General features: G+C 47.4%; 1 protein-coding gene across 1 annotated transcript in view; it reads right to left on the bottom strand.

The window, feature by feature from the left end:
- ZMYND8 (zinc finger MYND-type containing 8) overlaps window positions 1-17,597 on the bottom strand; it is a 122,787-nt gene that overhangs the window by 42,664 nt on the left and 62,526 nt on the right. Inside the window, 3 exon segments of the mRNA XM_030309455.2 lie at window positions 12,482-12,777; window positions 12,779-12,902; window positions 12,905-12,960. Coding sequence (XP_030165315.1) covers window positions 12,482-12,777; window positions 12,779-12,902; window positions 12,905-12,960 — 476 coding nt within the window.

The raw sequence follows: 17,597 nt of genomic DNA, 5'->3' as shown, positions 1-17,597 counted from the left end.
ATCGGCTAAGCTGCCACTGAAATTGGTTTGGCCCACTCACGGGTGTAAATCTCAAAATAAATAGCGATTAAAGCGGCCCCCAGCACGGTCCAGATGCAGAGACCGGAGCCAGGCTTACAAATGGCATGCCATCCGTTTATAGGAGATGTGGGAGCTGGCTCGCACAGCCAATGCACCTGCCGTGGGCCAAGTCGACCCCTTGGGAGATCTCTGGCTTCCCATTTCAAAGGTTCCGTGATGCAGAATGAAGCCAAACTCAGCACCAGATGGAGCGAGGGCGTCACTGGTCAATGATCTCCCTCCTTACTATGTTCCAAACTTTTACAGGAGGACAGAAAATCATACCTAAGCCCAAGTCTTTTAAAAATACCATAGGGTGCCTGGGTGGCTCAGTCGGTTAAGCATCTGACTTCGTCTCAGGTCATGATCTCACATATCATGGGTTGGAGCCCCGCGTCGGGCTCTGTGCTGACAGCTCTAAGCCTGGAGCCTGCTTTGGAGTCTATGTCTCCCTCTCCCTCTCCCTCTGCCCCTCCCCTACTCGCTCTCAATCTCTCTCTCTTCTCAAAAAAAAAAAAAAAGAAAGAAAGAAACATTAAAACAAATTTTTTAAAAAATAACTTTTTTTTTTTATTTTAAACACCTTAAAGCTACTTCCATACTGCTCCCCTAAGCCTCATCCACTGAATGTGGGCAGGACAGAAAGCAAACCACATAACAACACAAGAGTGTTCAGATGCGCCGTGCGTCCTGGAGATCCTGCCCCTTTGCCTACACAGCCTGCCGTTATGGGGACTGTCCGGTTACAGAGCTCCTAGAGACAACATAATGGCCAGCCCTGCTCCGATGCACAGGAAAACACGGACTCTGCCGTGATCTGATCCTTAAGGGAAAGTTGTCGATGGCAAACGGCGTTACGAATCAGGACGTCCCGGGGACTTCAAACAGTGCTCACGCTGGCAGATGGTCACCTCAGTTTCCTCGCCCGCCAAATGGGGGGTAGAGTCAAAGTGAGGATCCGATGGGTGAAACTCAGCTAGTCAGTATGCAGGGCTCCCTCGGCTCTAGTGCAAGGACCTACCAAAGCTACCTTTAATGGATAGAGGGGGAAAGACTAGACACAGGGAGGATGGAGGCAGGCACGCAGCGAGAGCCAGACCCCAGGTGTGAAGTCCACCTTGGCAGCTGACTTGATGGGCGTCCTTGGGCACGGTCCCTGAGCTCCGTGAATCTCCTTTCCTGGTAGCCTCAAAGAGAGACACTGATAATAAAATACAAAAGGACTGGTAAAAGCACCCACCTCATCAAGTTGTAAGGATCTAGCACGTTAATCATCAAAACAGCGGCTGGCATCAGAGAAGCACTGTATTATTATTTGCTATTAGCATAATATCACTTCCTATTTCCCCGTTAACCTCGAGGGCGTTGGTTTCAACCACCTAAACCAGCAGTTGTCAGCCAGGAGTGATTTTTTTTTTTTTAATTAGGTAGGCTTCACGGCCAGCGTGGAGCCCAACATGAGGCTTGAACTCACAACCTTGAGACCAAGACCTGAGCTGAGATCAAGAGTCAGACGGTTAACTGACTGAGCCCACCCAGACGCCAGGCAGCCAGGAGTGATTTTGCCATCCAGGCAGAACACGCTGGGCAATGTCTGCAGACAATTTTGGCTGTCACAACTAGGGCAGGGGAGGGTGCTACCAATATCTAATAGGTGTAGACCAAGGATGCTGCTTGCCCCTGCCCCACCACCAAGACAAATAATCTTTGGTTCCAAACACCTAAAGAGCAGAGGTGGATCAATTCACAAAGGGATGAAACAGGGGGCGCCTGGGTGGCGCAGTCGGTTAGGCGTCCGACTTCAGCCAGGTCACAATCTCGCGGTCCGTGAGTTCGAGCCCCGCGTCAGACTCTGGGCTGATGGCTCAGAGCCTGGAGCCTGCTTCCGATTCTGTGTCTCCCTCTCTCTCTGCCCCTCCCCCGTTCATGCTCTGTCTCTCTCTGTCCCAAAAATAAATAAACGTTGAAAAAAAAAAATTTAAAAAAAAAAAAAAAAAGGGATGAAACAGGTGTGCCTGTGGGGAACCTCATCTGCAGACGAGATGGGGAGCTGGCAAGGAGATGAGCTAATCCACGTCAAGTGGTCCTTAGCAAATGCTCCATCGATGCTCCACGTTATTTTGAGAATCAAGTTTTGTTGGTGGTGGTTTTTTTTTAATACTAATTAACTTAGTTTCACTGTAAGGATGAACAAATGCCGGCCCCGGGCACACAACACTCTCTCAAATGAGAGCTTCAATTTACTGTCACTACCACTGTTCCTGTAACCAGGTACCATAACAACCAGCAGAATTAAAGTGCTTGGCGTGCGCGCGCGCACACACACACACACACACACACACACACACACACACACAATAAGAATCATCAAAGATAAAGGCATTTCCAAAGAGTTAAGTATTACCAATAAAATCTTTAGTATTCGGATTTTATTTTCATTCACTTGTATTCTATCTGCTTCCTTCCAAAAGAGATTTGCAGGGGCTGAAAACATCAGTGTCCTATATTCTCTGCGAGGACTAAAGACCAGTGCCGCTCTGACTGTATTCTCTCACGTGAGCCAGCAAACAGGGGGTGGCAGGAAGGGTCTTACACCAGTCAAGGTACTGCATAGACTGTGAGGAACTTTGTCAAGAAAGTCTGACCCAAAGGGTAGGCGGAAGTAAAAACGTGGGTCCGCATTTCCCTGCTTCATAACAGCTCATGTTAAAAAAGGAAGGAAGGATGGGCGCCTGGGGGGCTCAACTGGTTAAGCGTCCAACTCCTGATTCCAGGTCAGGTCGTGATCTCAAGGGTCGTGAGTTAGAGCTTCGCATCAGGCTCTGTGCTGACAGTGCAGAGCCTGCTTGGGATTTTCTCTTTCTCTCTGTCCCTCAACTGCTCATGCAGGCTTCGCTCCGCACCTGCTCTCTATCAATCAATATTTTAAAATTAAAAAAAAAAAAAAAAAAAAAAGGAGGAAAGGGAAGCCAGCAGGCTGTCTCACAGAGCCCTGCCCCCTTGTGGTCCCTACAGGGAAACTTAGCAAGAACACAGGCAAAGTCGTTATTTTGCAATTCTGTAGTTAAAACATAACGGGAAAAACAAGTCTTTAATTTCACAGGCACATAAAGTTTCCTCTGTTAATAAAACGTAAGTATTGAAGGTTTAAGAACTATGTTCTAAATTTTTTAATTTAAACATAGCACCAGGATATGGCAAGAATAAAGGTGTTTGGAGAACACTGGCTCCCCACGGGTACGAGTCTGGTTCACTCTCCATGCAGCCAGCAAAGGGCAGGGACCCCCTCACGGACATCTGGGACTAAAATGCTTCCTGTAATCAGGGAAGGGACAGCATGGGGTCACCTAGCAACCCTGGGTTCCAACACGCAGAACTCTCCTTGGGGAACACGATGGCCCCTGTCCACCCCGGAGTGCCCCATGTCCCCCCTCCCCAATTTGTGAAACACTATGTACCTTGCCTCGACCTCCCCATATCAGTTAACACTATGACCACTCACCTAGATGTTCAGGCCAAACACGTCTAAACTGCCCCAATTCCTCCCTTGTTCTCCTGCCCCAATTTACCCCACTCTTCAGCCAGGCCCCTCCCTGCACACTGCTTCCAAAATATACCCCCAAGCTCCCCCTGGTCTCCATCCCCGCTGCTATCAGCCTAATGCACACATTCTCAAAGGTGGTTCTGGAGAACAGGGGGGTGAAAAACTCTCTTACTCTTTTATGTATAAAACACAGACACATGCAGTACAATAAAAAGAAATACAGTACTTTGAAATTTCATGAGGGTCCCTTCCTAGGTATAAACCCAAAAGAACTGAAAAGTGGTACTCAAATCTTGCTACACCAACGTTCATCACAGCACTATTCACCAGGGTTCAAAGGTGGAAACAATCTGAATGTCCATCGACGGATAGACAAACTCTGGAGTCCTCGGTGGAACGTTTACTGAGCCATAAAAAGGAATGAAGGTCTGATGCATGCTGCATCATTCACTGAAAACATACGCTCTGTGAAAGGAGCCGACAACGAAAGCCACATTTTGTATGATTTGGCTTAAATGTAATACCCAGAGCAAGCAAATCCATGCAAGTCGTGTGCAGACTGATGGTCCACGAGGGGTCGGTGGCCAGGGAGTAGGGGAGTGCTTAATTACTTCACGGGATTTTATTTTGGAGTAATGGAGATGTTCGCTTTCAAATGGTTAATTTTAGTCATGTGAATTTCATCTCCATTAAGGAAAAAATTCACAGGAGAGTGTTGGGGGGTGGGGTTGATTAGGGAATGTCTAAAATGGCTCCTTATGGGATGAGAAAGAAAAAAATGGCTGATAAATACTGCCCGTGCCTATCATTTCCCACCAAGAGCCTGTAAGAGCTCCCATGGGCCCCCCCACCTCCTGCCACAGCACCCCTATCCTGGGGCAACCCTCCACACCGCAGCCAGGTACACAAACCAACGGCTCCATCTAAAACCATCCAGAGGCAGGGTATCTGGCTGGCTCAGTCAGTAGAGCACATGCCTCTTGATCTCAGGCTTGTAAGCTCAAGCCCCCACATTTGGGTGTAGATACTTAAAATTAAAATCTTAAAAAATAAATAAATAAATAAAACTATCCTAGAGGTGTCCTATCCCCCAGAATAAAATCCAACCACACATGCGACCTTTTCCTTTCCTCATTCAGGAATCTCCAGCCACATGACCTTTGTGCTGTTCCTCTAAGATCAAATCTGCTCCCAACTCAAGCCTTGACACTCCAAGAATTCCCCAGGAAAGGCCCCCACCCCCAACCCCGATCATACTGGCTGGTAACCCTCCAACACCACCCTCAAAGCCCTTCCCCTGCTGGCCTCATCCAAGGGGGCCAAGTGCCTCTTTTTACCATCTCCCCTTTGCGGTGGAGCACGTCAGCTCCAGGACAGCAGGGTCCCTGCCAGGCACCTGCGATGCCGCCCAGTGTCCGCAGAAATTTACAGAATGAGCAAATACATCAGATCATTAACTGAAGAAGTGAGGTTTCCATTTCTCTTCTCACCACAGAGGTCAGGATAAGGCAATAAAGAAACAATAAGAGCAACCAAAGAAACCTTCTTCATAAAAACACAGCCGTTTCTGTTTAAATACTCTCGATATTATGCAGCTACTAAAAACAAGGTATGCTAAAAGAATGATTAACAATCCAACAGAAACACATAAATGAGCATCTGGGGGGGGGGTAACAAATGGTCAATAAACATGTGAGAGTACAGATACAGAATGGATAAAGATAGATTGCGGATACATTTATCTCCACCCTACATCTTTTCCGCATACGTGATTACCTTGTTTCAAAAAAATAACACCTAGTGTTTGAGGGAAGGGGAATACTCACTGGAATCGTAAAACCTTTTTAGCACAGCAATTAGGTGCATGCTGAAATTACCCAAAATTAAATTTATAAATCACACGGACGGTAAGGTCCAATGCTGAGTTCACCCCCTAGATATACGTGTCATGTGCCCCAGACACAGTATGCCACACCAGAAGGTTCACTGCAACAGTATTTATAACAGCAAAAAGGAGACGGCGTAAAAATGTCTGTTAACCCGAAGACTAGATAAGGTGAATCAATTAATACCATACACCCCTAAAAAGAATGACAACGGATCTGCACAATCTGACAAGGACTGGTCCCCGCAGGTATGTGTGTGGGAAAGAGAGAGGTAAAAATCAAGTGCGTACAGAAGTGCCCACAATATGTGTAAATGTTTATCGAAAACACACGCATAGCTTCAAATGAGTGTATACATATTTTGGTAGTAGTATACTCCCAGAGTATAAAAGAGGCATAATGAGAAAGTTTCGGTGATGAATAGGAGAAAACAAACGACCTTTTTTACATCCGTTTACCACTGCTTTAATACTGGCTAGGTTGTGTTTTATGTTAATTTTAAACCATATAGGGTCACCAACGTTAAAAAAAAAAAAGTCAACTAGAGTTATTTAGATGATGGGTCCTCTTGCCCGTTAAAACTACCTCTACCGGGGCGCCGGGGTGGCGCAGTCGGATTAAGCGTCCGACTTCAGCCAGGTCACGATCTCGCGGATCCGGGAGTTCGAGCCCCGCCGTCAGGCTCTGGGCTGATGGCTCGGAGCATGGAGCCTGTTTCCGATTCTGTGTCTCCCTCTCTCTCTGCCCCCTCCACCGTTCATGCTCTGTCTCCTCTGTCCCAAAAATAATAAACGTTGAAAAAAAAAAAATTTTAAAAAAATAAAATAAAACTACCTCTACTGTGGTTTTCTGTTGTGGGGGAAAAATCTTGTAAAACAGGTTGTAAAAATATATTTCTTAATACAGATAAATGTAAATGAAGGGGGCGGGGATTTTGGAATTCTCAGACTCCAGTGAGTTTCAATGGATATGTTCTCGAAAACATGAACTCTGGCTTGTGTATGCCACCGGACCAAAAATGTGAAACAGCAGGCTAGCCAAAAAACACCTACATTTTGGGAATTAGAAAGCTAGAAGAGATGTCCATACAATAAATGTGCAGTAAGAAAACAAATCAATGTATCTGATTCAAAACCTACCCGTTCACACGACTTCATAAACCAAGTTTCTTCCCCTAAGAAATGTTTCCCAAATGCCTTCATTCACATGACCCCAATCATTTCTGTCATCTGCACGTGCTGTTTACACACTACTGACAACTACAACTATATGGACAAGCAGAAAGGTGTCAAAGAAAGAATCCTCCCTTGAAAGGAGCAGAAGGCTTAGTATGATCCATTCTACCACAGAACATTAAGATGGCAATTATCAATGGGATTTATACATTTAAAAATCTTGACTTGAATTCAAGTCATGGTCCCAGGTTCGTGGATTCGAGCCCTGACACAGGATTCCTCACTGAGCGTGGAAACTGCTTGGGATTCTGTCTCTCCGCCTCTCTCTGCCCCTCCCCTGCACACACACACACACACACACACACACACCACACACCACACTCTCTCTCTCCTCTCTCTCTCTCTCTCTCTCTAAAATTGAAAAAAAAGGAGGGGGCACATGGGTGGCTCAGTGAGTTGAGTGTCAGACTCTTGATTTTGGCTCACATCATGATCCCAGGGTCATGGGATCGAGCCCCATGTCTGGCTCCACAACTGACCATGGAGCCCGCTGAAGAGTCATTCTCTCTCTCCGTTTGCCTCTCTCCTCTGCTCACGTGTGCATGCATGCGCACGCGCACACACACTCATACATACAGAAACACACACACACACTCTCTCTCTCTCTCTCTCTCTCTCAAAATTAATAAATAAATGTTTAAAAAACTAAAAGTTTAAAAAAACGTGAAGGAACACCCAATTGGTCCTGTGGGTTGTTATTTTTTTTTCTTTTTTGAGAGAGACAGAGAGTGAGCAAGTGACCACGAACAGGGGATGGGCAGAAGGACAGGGAGACAGAGAATCTGAAACAGGCTCCAGGCCCCAAGCTGCCAACACAGAGCCCAATGCGGGGCTCAAACTCACGAGCCACAAAATCATGACCTGAGCCGAAGTCAGATGCTTGACCGACTGAGCCCCCCAAGCCGCCCCAGAACACCCAATTCGTAACCCTTGTTACTTCTTGGGGGTATGAATATGTGCTATTCATTACACAATATTAAATTTGAAAGCAATAGTTTTACATTCAGGGAAAAAAAGGACACAAAATGCGATGTATATTGAAGAGCTTCAAACCTGAACATGAAGCATCAGAACTTTGCTCTCAGTGCTAGAAGTCCAAAAGCACGGCACGTCAACATCAGGGTTCTCAACAGAAACTGGAGGGGCAACTACGCCCCCAGGGGCAACGTGGCGGTGCCTGAAGACACTTTCAGCTGCCCTCACTGTGGGCAGGGGCGTGCTACGCGCATGAAGCGAGTGGGAGGCCGGGACTGATGCTATAAACCCTGAAGTGAGTGCACAGGGAGGCCCAACCAGACCATCGTCCAGACCCAAGCCAGCAGGGCAGAGATCGAGAAACTCGATTTTAAATCATGGTCGAACATTTTCAAAAGCAAAAAGACATTTGGAAACGCTCGTTTCGATTAAGCTTTGACACGGATGCAAATCCTTTTGTAAAGCCGTAAATCTTGCTCAAAGGAGAACTAATCGCCTTTGAAGTCACAATAATTGAATCAGATTTTATACTTTGATGTACAATTCACGAGTGTGGACCAAAACCCATCATTTATTATCTACGTTTATAGGATCCTGGCCTGTGCTAAGTGCTATTCTGACTCCCATGAAACAGGAGTCTTAGAATTAAATTAGCAAAAAATGCCCCTTCCCTCCCACGCACCCCGGCACTCTGGAGGGGCAGAGGCAGAGGAGCTAGTGATTCAACGCCAAACTTCCCTCTACTTATAAAGCTTCGGAAACAACCTCCATCTTCAAAGGGCAGTAGCTTGCACAACTCTTGATGGCTTGCACAGATGAGCCACACAGCAGAGCATCACTGGACAGTCTACGACAGGACAGAAACTCCTATTTTGAAGGACTATGTAACATGAAAAATATTCAGAACACAAGGTTAAGCTTAAAAAACAAAAAACAAAAAACAAAAAACAAAAAACAAAACCTCAGGTGCCCGGATGGCGCTATCGGTGGGAACATGAGACGCTTGATCTTGGGGTTTTAGGTTTCAAGGCCCACAGTGGGCGCAGAGCTGACTTAAAAGGGGGGGGGGGGGGGCGCCCAGATGGCTCAATCAGTTGAGCATCTGACTTCAGCTCAGGTCATGATCTCATGGTCCGTGAGTCCAAGCCCACATCGGGCTCGCTGCTGTCGGCACAGAGCCTGCTTCGGATCCTCTGTCTCCTCTCTCTGCCGCTCCCCTGCTCGTGCTCTCTCAAAAATAAACAAAACCTGGGCGCCTGGCTGGCTCAGTCGTTTGAGCGCCGACTTCGGCTCAGGTTCACGATCTCGCAGTCCGTGGGTTCGAGCCCCGCGTCGGGCTCGGTGTCTGGACCGCTCAGGACCCTGTTTTCGGAATTCTGTGTCTCCCTCTCTCCCGACCCCCCCCGTTCATGCCTGTGTCTGTCTCAAATATAAATAAACGTTAAAAAAAAAAGAAATTTTTTTTTAAATAAAACATTAAAAAAGAAGGAGGAGAAAAAGAACGAAAAAAAAATCTCAAACTGTCTACGACAGATACTGCAAACGAGCCAATATGTAAAAGTTGGGTGCAGTCCACATTTAAAAAAGTATCTGAGCTTCTCTTGAACCATGAGAATAAGGCAACAGAGCCCACATTCCCACTTGGCAAGAACCAGCAGGAAGGCCCCAGGGCCCTTCAGGAAAGGCATTCCTCAAGAGCATTCTGACAGGTCAGGTGGTGGTCTGTTAGTGGGGTGTAAGGAGTTCGCATCAGAGAGTAAGGACCGCTGGGGGGGAGGTACATACAAGCACCCATCTGTGTGTCATCAGGAAGAGTGTTATTATTTCTGCTCTGTGTTGTTCAGCCAGTGACCACACTTCTCAGTCTTGCTCATCTCCATACCTGCCTGATCCCTAGAAATATCTGTTTTCAACTTAATAGTGTGACTCCCAAACCAACATAGAAAAAAGTCCTGGAAAGCAGCTCTTCCTGCCCACGCGTCCTGTCCCCATGCTTTAATAAAATCACCTTTTTTGCACCAAGAAAAAAAAAAAAGTCCTGGAAACAAGTATCCAAGGGCTGACCGGGAGGTGGAATGATGTGTGACTTTAGTTTTATAAATAACAAGTATTGTATGACAAGGACGTACTGTTATGACAAAAGGAGTATCCAAAGACGTTCTCCCTTCTCCCTAAACAGTAACCCCTAGTGCAGCTACAAGACCAAAGGACTGTTCGTTCAGAGGGTGCTGACAACCCCCGGCGCTATAACTCGTAGCCCAATACATATTCATGGCTGAAGTCGAGGTCCTGCAAGCAAATATTGCCAAAGGCATTGATTTAGGCCAGGACGTCTAGATCAAGGGGGAAGCAGGACAATCACTGAGAATATAAACCGCTTTGATCCATAACCAGGACACCATGGGCAAAAGGCTTCTGGCTGAGCAAAGTACTCCTGAGGAAACTAAATCAAGTTCTATAGATTACAGACACCTGACTGAGTTCCTCCACACGCCCACGATACAAAAGGAAGGTTTCTAAACTCTCATAAAAGTTTTAGTTAATAACTTATTTCAGTGTGTAGCTTTTATGTTGCTGGCTACAAAATTTTATTGCTAAAACTAATACGACTTTTCTATCCTATGACGATCTTTTTTTTTTTTTAAACACTATTTTGGATAAATCAAAATCTCATCTCAATGATACCCTCCCTGTGGGGCATTTCAGTAAATATTCCACTTCTCCTTGTACGAAACGCTATTGTCGCTGCTGACAGCAGAGGGCAGTAGGGTGCAATGAAAAGAAAATGGATGTAGACTCAGGATCTAGCTGTGGGCACAGGCGCCTCCCTCCACTCTCCACAGAGACCTCAATTTTGCCCCCTGTAAAATGGGGAAACGGACTCAAGAGTTTCTTCTAACTAGGTCTGTAACAGAGGTTAGCAAAAGGACCCATGGGCCAAATCTAGCGTACCACCTACTCTCATATTGCCTACAAGGGTTACTTGCCATTTGCAAATGGTTGGAAAATCCTGAAGGGTTACTAGAGTTCATGAAACACACAAGTCATATGAAATTCAAATTTCTGGGTCACAGCCACATATTGCCTATGGCTATTTCATTAATACAACAGTGCTGAATAGCTGTATAGTTGTGAGGGACAAAGAGCCACAAAGCCTAAAATATTTACTATCTGGCTCCTTACAGAAAAGGGGACAATTGGTGAGATTAAAACGATTTGGGGGAATCACCTTCTCTACACATAGTACTCACTGGCTGCCTAACTCATAATCCCCAAATGATCCAAGCACATACTGGCAACAGGATCATATTTTAGAAAAAAGGACTTTAAGGGGCGCATGGGTGGCTAAGTCAGTTAACGGTCCGACTCTTGAGTCTGGCTCAGGTCGTGATCTCACAGTTCATGAGATCCAGTCCTGTGTCTGCCTGGGATTCTCTTAGTCTCTCTCTCTCTCTCTCTCTCTGCCACTCCCCCGCTCACACTCTCTCAAAAATAATAAACACTTATAAAATACATATTAAAAAAATAATAGGGGCACCTGGGTGGCTCAGTCGGTTCAGTGTCCGACTTCAGCTCAGGTCATGATCTCACAGTTCGTGAGTTCGAGCCCTGCATCGCGCTCTGTGCTGACAGCTCAGAGCCTGGAGCCTGCTTCCAATTCTGTGTCTCCCTCTCTCTCAGTCCCTCCCCCACTCGCACTGTGTGTGTGTGTGTGTGTGTGTGTGTGTGTGTGTGTGTGTATCTCAAAAATAAACATAAAAAAAGGAAAAATGAGAGTAACCCACTTCCTTGTGGAAGTAATAAATCTCTTAAGTATTTAACAGACAGCCAATATATTTGGGTACAAAGAATTCAATTTAAGTCACCATTCCTTTCCTCACACTGGACCAGCACCCCCTCGCATCAGCTCTCCCAATCCGAATCTGAATCTGAATCCATGTAGGCATTTGCTGAGCAACCACCGTAAGAAATAACGTAGCAGCCAACATCTTTGCAACGCTTACTTTTTCTGGCACTGTTCCGACCCTTTGTGGACACGTCTTCATTTAAGCCTTAACAAGAACCTATGGGTCAGGTCTGTTATTACATCACATCACAGATGAGGAAACTCAAGCACCAAGACATTAAGTATCTGGCCTAAAGCCACGCGGCTAGTGAGTGGGAGAGTTGGGATTTGAGACCGGCAGCCTCATTCTTAACCACTTGCCATTCTACAGCAAGTGTCAATCAGGGCAACCAACCTGTAAGGAGCGCTCTGGCGAGAGCACACGTTATTGCCGACCTTACCTGTCACTCTAACACTGGAGCGCTAAGTATCGTGAAGGTATAGTTTGGATAGAAAAACAGTCTTTTCCAAAATAAATAAACATTGAAAAAAAAAATTGAAAAAAAAAAAAAAAGAAACAGTCTTTCGATTGAAGTAACATTCCTGAGAAACAAACTCTTACGGGAAGTTTTGCTGTGATAGCCCAAGAGGCGTCTGCTCTCAACTCTCAAGGATTTCTGGCCACCTCTGCCCCACTGCGAGGAAGGACCTCCATCCGGCCTTTGGGGACCGATTTCTCCGTTCTTGATTCCTAACAGCAAAAATCCCTCTGGGTCACCCACTTCAAATTTTAAATGTCCTCCACTGAGCAAACCCCATAGAGGTCCCTTTGATTCTGAGACGCTGGCCAGCCAGAACCCGACAGGTGTGGTCCCGACGGAAGCCCTCCGTGGCAGGGGACCGCCCCCCCCGCCCCCCGCCCGCCCCCACCCCTTCCTCTTCCTCCGCGGCTGACCTGTGCTCTTGTCCAGGAAGTTCATGGACTCCTCACTGGCGATGAAGTGGCTTGATGTGGCCTTCTTCTCAGCATCTTGCTCCATGTCAGAGCCTGTGTGCACAGAAGAGTTTGTACTCATTGGGGAGTGTGGCATTTCTGACAAGGAGATCCTGTGGCCTGTGCCCCTGCTGAGCATGGGTTTGCTCATCAGGATCTTGGAGGACACTGTCATGTCAAAGTTGAGCTTGACCTTCTCCTGCTTGTCTATCTTGGCAGCACCCGCGCTGGGATTGCTGGGATCGAGCAGCATTTGGTTGGCTGTTGGGCGTGTACGGTGTCCTGAAGGGAGAGTAGTTAAAAACCCCGAACTTCCTGCGGATGTTCTCCACGTACACTTCCATCTCTTGCATTTCACTGTTGAAGATGCTTTTCGTCTTTTCACAGAAAAAGGAATTTCTTTGGACATGAGGTAGCAATTATTTATTGGAACCCAGGCCCTAGGAAGTGCAGAAGAGAGAGTTGAAGTCAACTTTGGTCCTTTCAGAGATCCTTTTATTTATTTATTTTTTTTTTTTTGGAGGTTTTTAAAAATTGGTTTTCTTGCGGTAAGTTTAAGAGACCACACGCCCTATTGTTAACGTAGGCACGGCTTTATTCATCCTAACGATAATTTTATGCCCGATGAGTCTATCCCCATTCTACACTCTGATTCTATAAATTTGACTATTTTATTAAATACCTCTTCTAAGCGGAATTCACGCAGTCATTTTGTCTTACTGTGTTGGCTGCTCTCCCTTAGCGTCGTGTCCTCCAGGTTCAGCTATGTTGTCCCATCTTTTTAAGGCCGAATACTATCCCGTGAGATCTATCTACCGCGATTTCTTTATCTGTTCATCTGTCGATGGACATTTGGGGTGTTTCCAGAATTTTTTTCCTTAACGCAAACCAAATTAGCCTGGTATGTCTGTCGAGCTTCTTAACTACATACTCCATTCTTTCAAAATGACTTGGGGGCACTTGGGGGCTGAGTCAGTTGAGTGTCCGACTTGGGCTCAGGTCATGATCTCGTACTTTGTGGGTTTGGGCCCTGCTTTGGGCTCTGTGCCGACAGTTCAGAGCCTGGAGCCTGCTCTGGATTGTGTGTCTCCCTCTTTCTCTCTCTGCCCCTGCCGTGCTCATGCTCTGTGTGTGTGTCTGTCTGTCTGTCTCTGTCTCTCTCTTTCAACCATACGTACATACATAAGACTTGGTTTGGGGGCTCCTGGGTGGCTTAGTCGGTTGAGCATCTGACTCTTGATTTCAACTCAGGTCATGATCCCAAGGTCATGGGACCGAGCCCTGTGTTGAGGTCCATGCTGACTGTGGAGCCTGCTTATGATTCTCTCTCTCCCTCTCCCTTTGCCCCTCCCCCGCTCATTCACTTGTTCTCTCTCAAAACAGAATTTTTTTTTTTTAATTTCTCTCTTTTGAGACAGAAAGAAAGAGCACAAGCAGAGGAGGGAGAGGCAAAGAGAGAGGCACAGGCAGAATCCCAAGCAGGCCCCACAACGTCAGCACGGAGCCCAATGCAGAGCTCCAACGTATGAACCGTGAGATGATGACCTAAGCTGAAATGAAGAGTCAGAGGCTTCACCAACTGAGCCACCCAGGTGCCCCCCCCCCAAAAAATGTTTTAAATGACTTGGTTTGAATGGTTAACACATGATTAGCCGTTAACACTTAATAGACATGTTCTTGTGACAGAATGTGAGCAGCGATCTTCACTAAAACATTAAAAAGCTCATAGACTTAGTCATTTTAATCCATTAGAAGAATAATAAATCCCCTCTTGGCTCTGGGTGAGTAGAGAGTAAGGAACCATCACTGCTGCCAGGACTGCACCTCCAAAAAAAGAACTGGTCCCAAAGCCCACTCCTCTGCGTTCACACAGTTTTCGTATCTCTCGTAAAACTGGGGTTCTACGAGGCACTAGAAGGAAACACCGGAAAACCGTAACCTGAAAGGAGGTGCATGGCTTCGATGTGAGAGAATTCATGTGGAAACTAACCAAAGGACAGCCTCCACCCCCCATTCTCGGCTGGTTCTGCCTGCCTGCCTCCAACCGCCCACATCCCAGCATGCTCTGCAGAGACCTCACGAGGCCATGAGCTGCTTTTCTGGGATTCGTGGACCGAGCGGACACAGGCAGGAGAGGGCAGTATAGCCGACCACTGCTCCGGGGTTTGGACAGGAGGCGGACCATGTGACATTCGATTCCCCAGCCTCCATCCCGTATGTATAGCTGGGAATCCGGCGGGAATGAACATTCCCAAGGAGGCCTTTTGGATTTCAAAGACCATAAAGTCAAGCCAGACACAAAGTGATGGGAGCAAAGTGGGCTGTGGGGAGGTAGAAATGCCACAGCCAGTCCAACGCAAGCACCGTCTACATGGGAGCGTCACAAGTGCCCGTGCAGGAATCTGACCCCCACACTGCCGAGTCTTCCAGCATTTGAAAGAGAAGCAAAAAATATGGACTACTTAGATTACATTCTACCCACGTTTTAACAGCTGGAATCTCGTTCCTATTTTGAAGAGAAAACGGCCCGGAGAAATAAAAGCGTGTGCGTGGGGTGAAATTCAGGGCAGAGGATGGAGGTTTGCAACTCATGGTGATAACTAGGTCGTGACACAAACTAAAACCAAACACCCCAAAAATATCTAACTGCTCTCTCAGCGTGCTGTAAATTACCATCTTCTCATCACCCCAACTAGCTGCTGTCATCCTGCAGAGACCTGAGGAACCGCAAGAACGAGGCAGGGCAGGAGACAGATGCCCTCTGGGTGAGAGTCCGTGGCCGTTACAACTGGGGAAGCAGGAGTCTGGAACAGGACAGCTCTGAGGAACAGCCGGGGTCCCCCCGCCGCTCCTGGACAAATGACTTCCCTTTCCCTGAGCTGGCCTCCGCTCTGTCATCGATAAAATGGAGGCTGAGCCCTTCCCGGGACGGGGTCAAGGGGAGCAAATGAAATGCACCTAGACCAGTCCCCGCAGCACCAGGAGATCACCAGCCAGCTGGCCGCGGGCCACTGTCACTCTGTTGCCCCCCCCCCCCCCCCCCGCCTTCTATCTGGGGTCAGGGCCTTAACTGTCTCCTGCCAGGGTCTCAAGCACCTTCAATGAAGGTAACTGCCAGTGATTTCAGGACCTGGTTTCTTTTCCTTAAAGCAGGCCCAGGACACAGTTGAAGGGAAACTTGATCTGCTTAACAAAAGAAAGCCTCTGGGGTCAATGTCCTGAGAGGCCACAGAGTCACAGGGCTGAGCAACACCCTACTTGGGGCCTCAAGGTTTCTTCTCAGTCAAATGGGAATAAATCCGCAGCTGCAAAAAGAACTTGAAACAGTGCCTGGTGCATAGAAGGCACTCAATTCCTGCCAGCTCGCTCTTGTGCGTTTAAGAAGATATCTCCTGGGTTTTTGTACAGTATCGTGAGTGTGAGAGAGAGAGAGAGAGAGAGAGAGAGAGTGTGTGTGTGTGTGTGTGTGTGTGTGTGTGTGTGTCTGTGTGTGTCTGTGAAATCAAATCCCAAGAAGGCAAACATTCTTAAGGGACAAAAAAGCACGCTAGGAGACTATTCCGAACATGCCTTGATCTGTACAAAAGCCTCCCGGGACCTGCTCCAGTATTTATTAACTTAACGATGAACACGTGACGGGCTGTGACATTTCTTACTCTGTTCTCCTGACCTACTTTGCTTGCACAGGACCAGGCTGCTGTTTTGCTCCACAGCCCCAAAGCTGCTCCCGGAGAAAGAGCCTATCCATTCTCTTTAGCCTCCGCGCTGGACTGCTGGGTGTGGCCAGTTCTGCTTTAAGAACATCTCCTGGGAGGAAGGGACGCTCCTCCTTTCAGGTTTCCCCCAAGCTCTCAGTGACTTCATTCCTGCACCCCCTAACCCATCCCCATGGAGTGCCCTTAATCGCTCCCCGTAAGGGGCTCCCCTCACCCAAAACGAGCCAACAGCTGGGCACATTCCCTCTGAGGGAACAAAAGACACAGGGGGTTAGACAAACGTCATGGGCATCAGACATGGGCCGCTGGCTTTTTTCACCAATGCAGGGGCCCAGCTTCCACGACAGCTCCCACCCAGAACCAACCTACACCGTCCAGTTCTGGGGAAATGGCCTCTGGAATAGAGCTGGCAGAGCTCATACCCCCCAAGACCGTCCAGAACTGACAGGCAAGAGTAAGATGTCCATGCAGAGTGGGCTCAGCTAAGAACAGAATCCAAGACTCTTAAGAGTCTGGGATGTGTCTGGTACATGGCGGCAGGCACGGATCTCCCCCACCCACCTATATCCCCAGTATATCCACACTGGGTTATATGACAGAACGAGAATAATCCCGAAGCATCAAGATGGTTAACTCTTGCCATGCTACAGTGATGTACAGCCTGACGCGAATTCTTCTTGCCCTTCAAAGCAAAGGCAGAATCTGACCACAGCCCGTGTGATCCAGACCCTGCCCCCTTCCCCACCCATCACTTACCATCCTCTCCTCCCCTCTCCTGTCCAAACCACACTGTGTCCCAGCTCTCCCCAAGAAACAGCAGGCTGGCTCTGTCCCTCCACCCAGATCTTCTCTAAGCCCCCGCCCTGAGATCACCTTGCCTGTGTGTTTACTTGGGTATTTACTTGGGAGTCTTTCCCACTACGATGCCAGCCTTCAGGTGGGCAGGGACGATGTCCTGCTCACTCCCATATCCCCAGCATCCAGCACGTGGCCTGACCCACGGCAGCACCAAAAGATTTCCAGCAAAGTGTCCAAAATCAAATAGAGCAAAAGACTTCCTATCAAACCCAGGACCATCCCAGCTAATTTCCACTTTGCCTCCAGACAAAGGATTCCTAGTAAATGATTTCACAGATTACCAATCACTCTTCTGTCTTTATTTGCAAGGCAACAAGCAAAGTGAACAGAGTAACAGCTCTGACTCGGGTGTTTGAAATTATAAACTGTACTTTCTGTATATTCTATCGGTGTGTATAATTTTTAAGTTTATTTATTTATTTTGAGAGAGACCGTGAGCTGGGGAGGGGCAAAGAGAGGGAGACAGATGGGGCGCCTGGGTGGCTCAGTCAGTTAAGTGGCCG

The sequence above is a fragment of the Lynx canadensis genome, chromosome A3 (assembly GCF_007474595.2).
Source record: "Lynx canadensis isolate LIC74 chromosome A3, mLynCan4.pri.v2, whole genome shotgun sequence".
Lineage (NCBI taxonomy): Eukaryota > Metazoa > Chordata > Mammalia > Carnivora > Felidae > Lynx > Lynx canadensis.
Note: the sequence above shows the minus strand (reverse complement) of the source record. Positions and strands in the feature narration are given on the sequence as shown.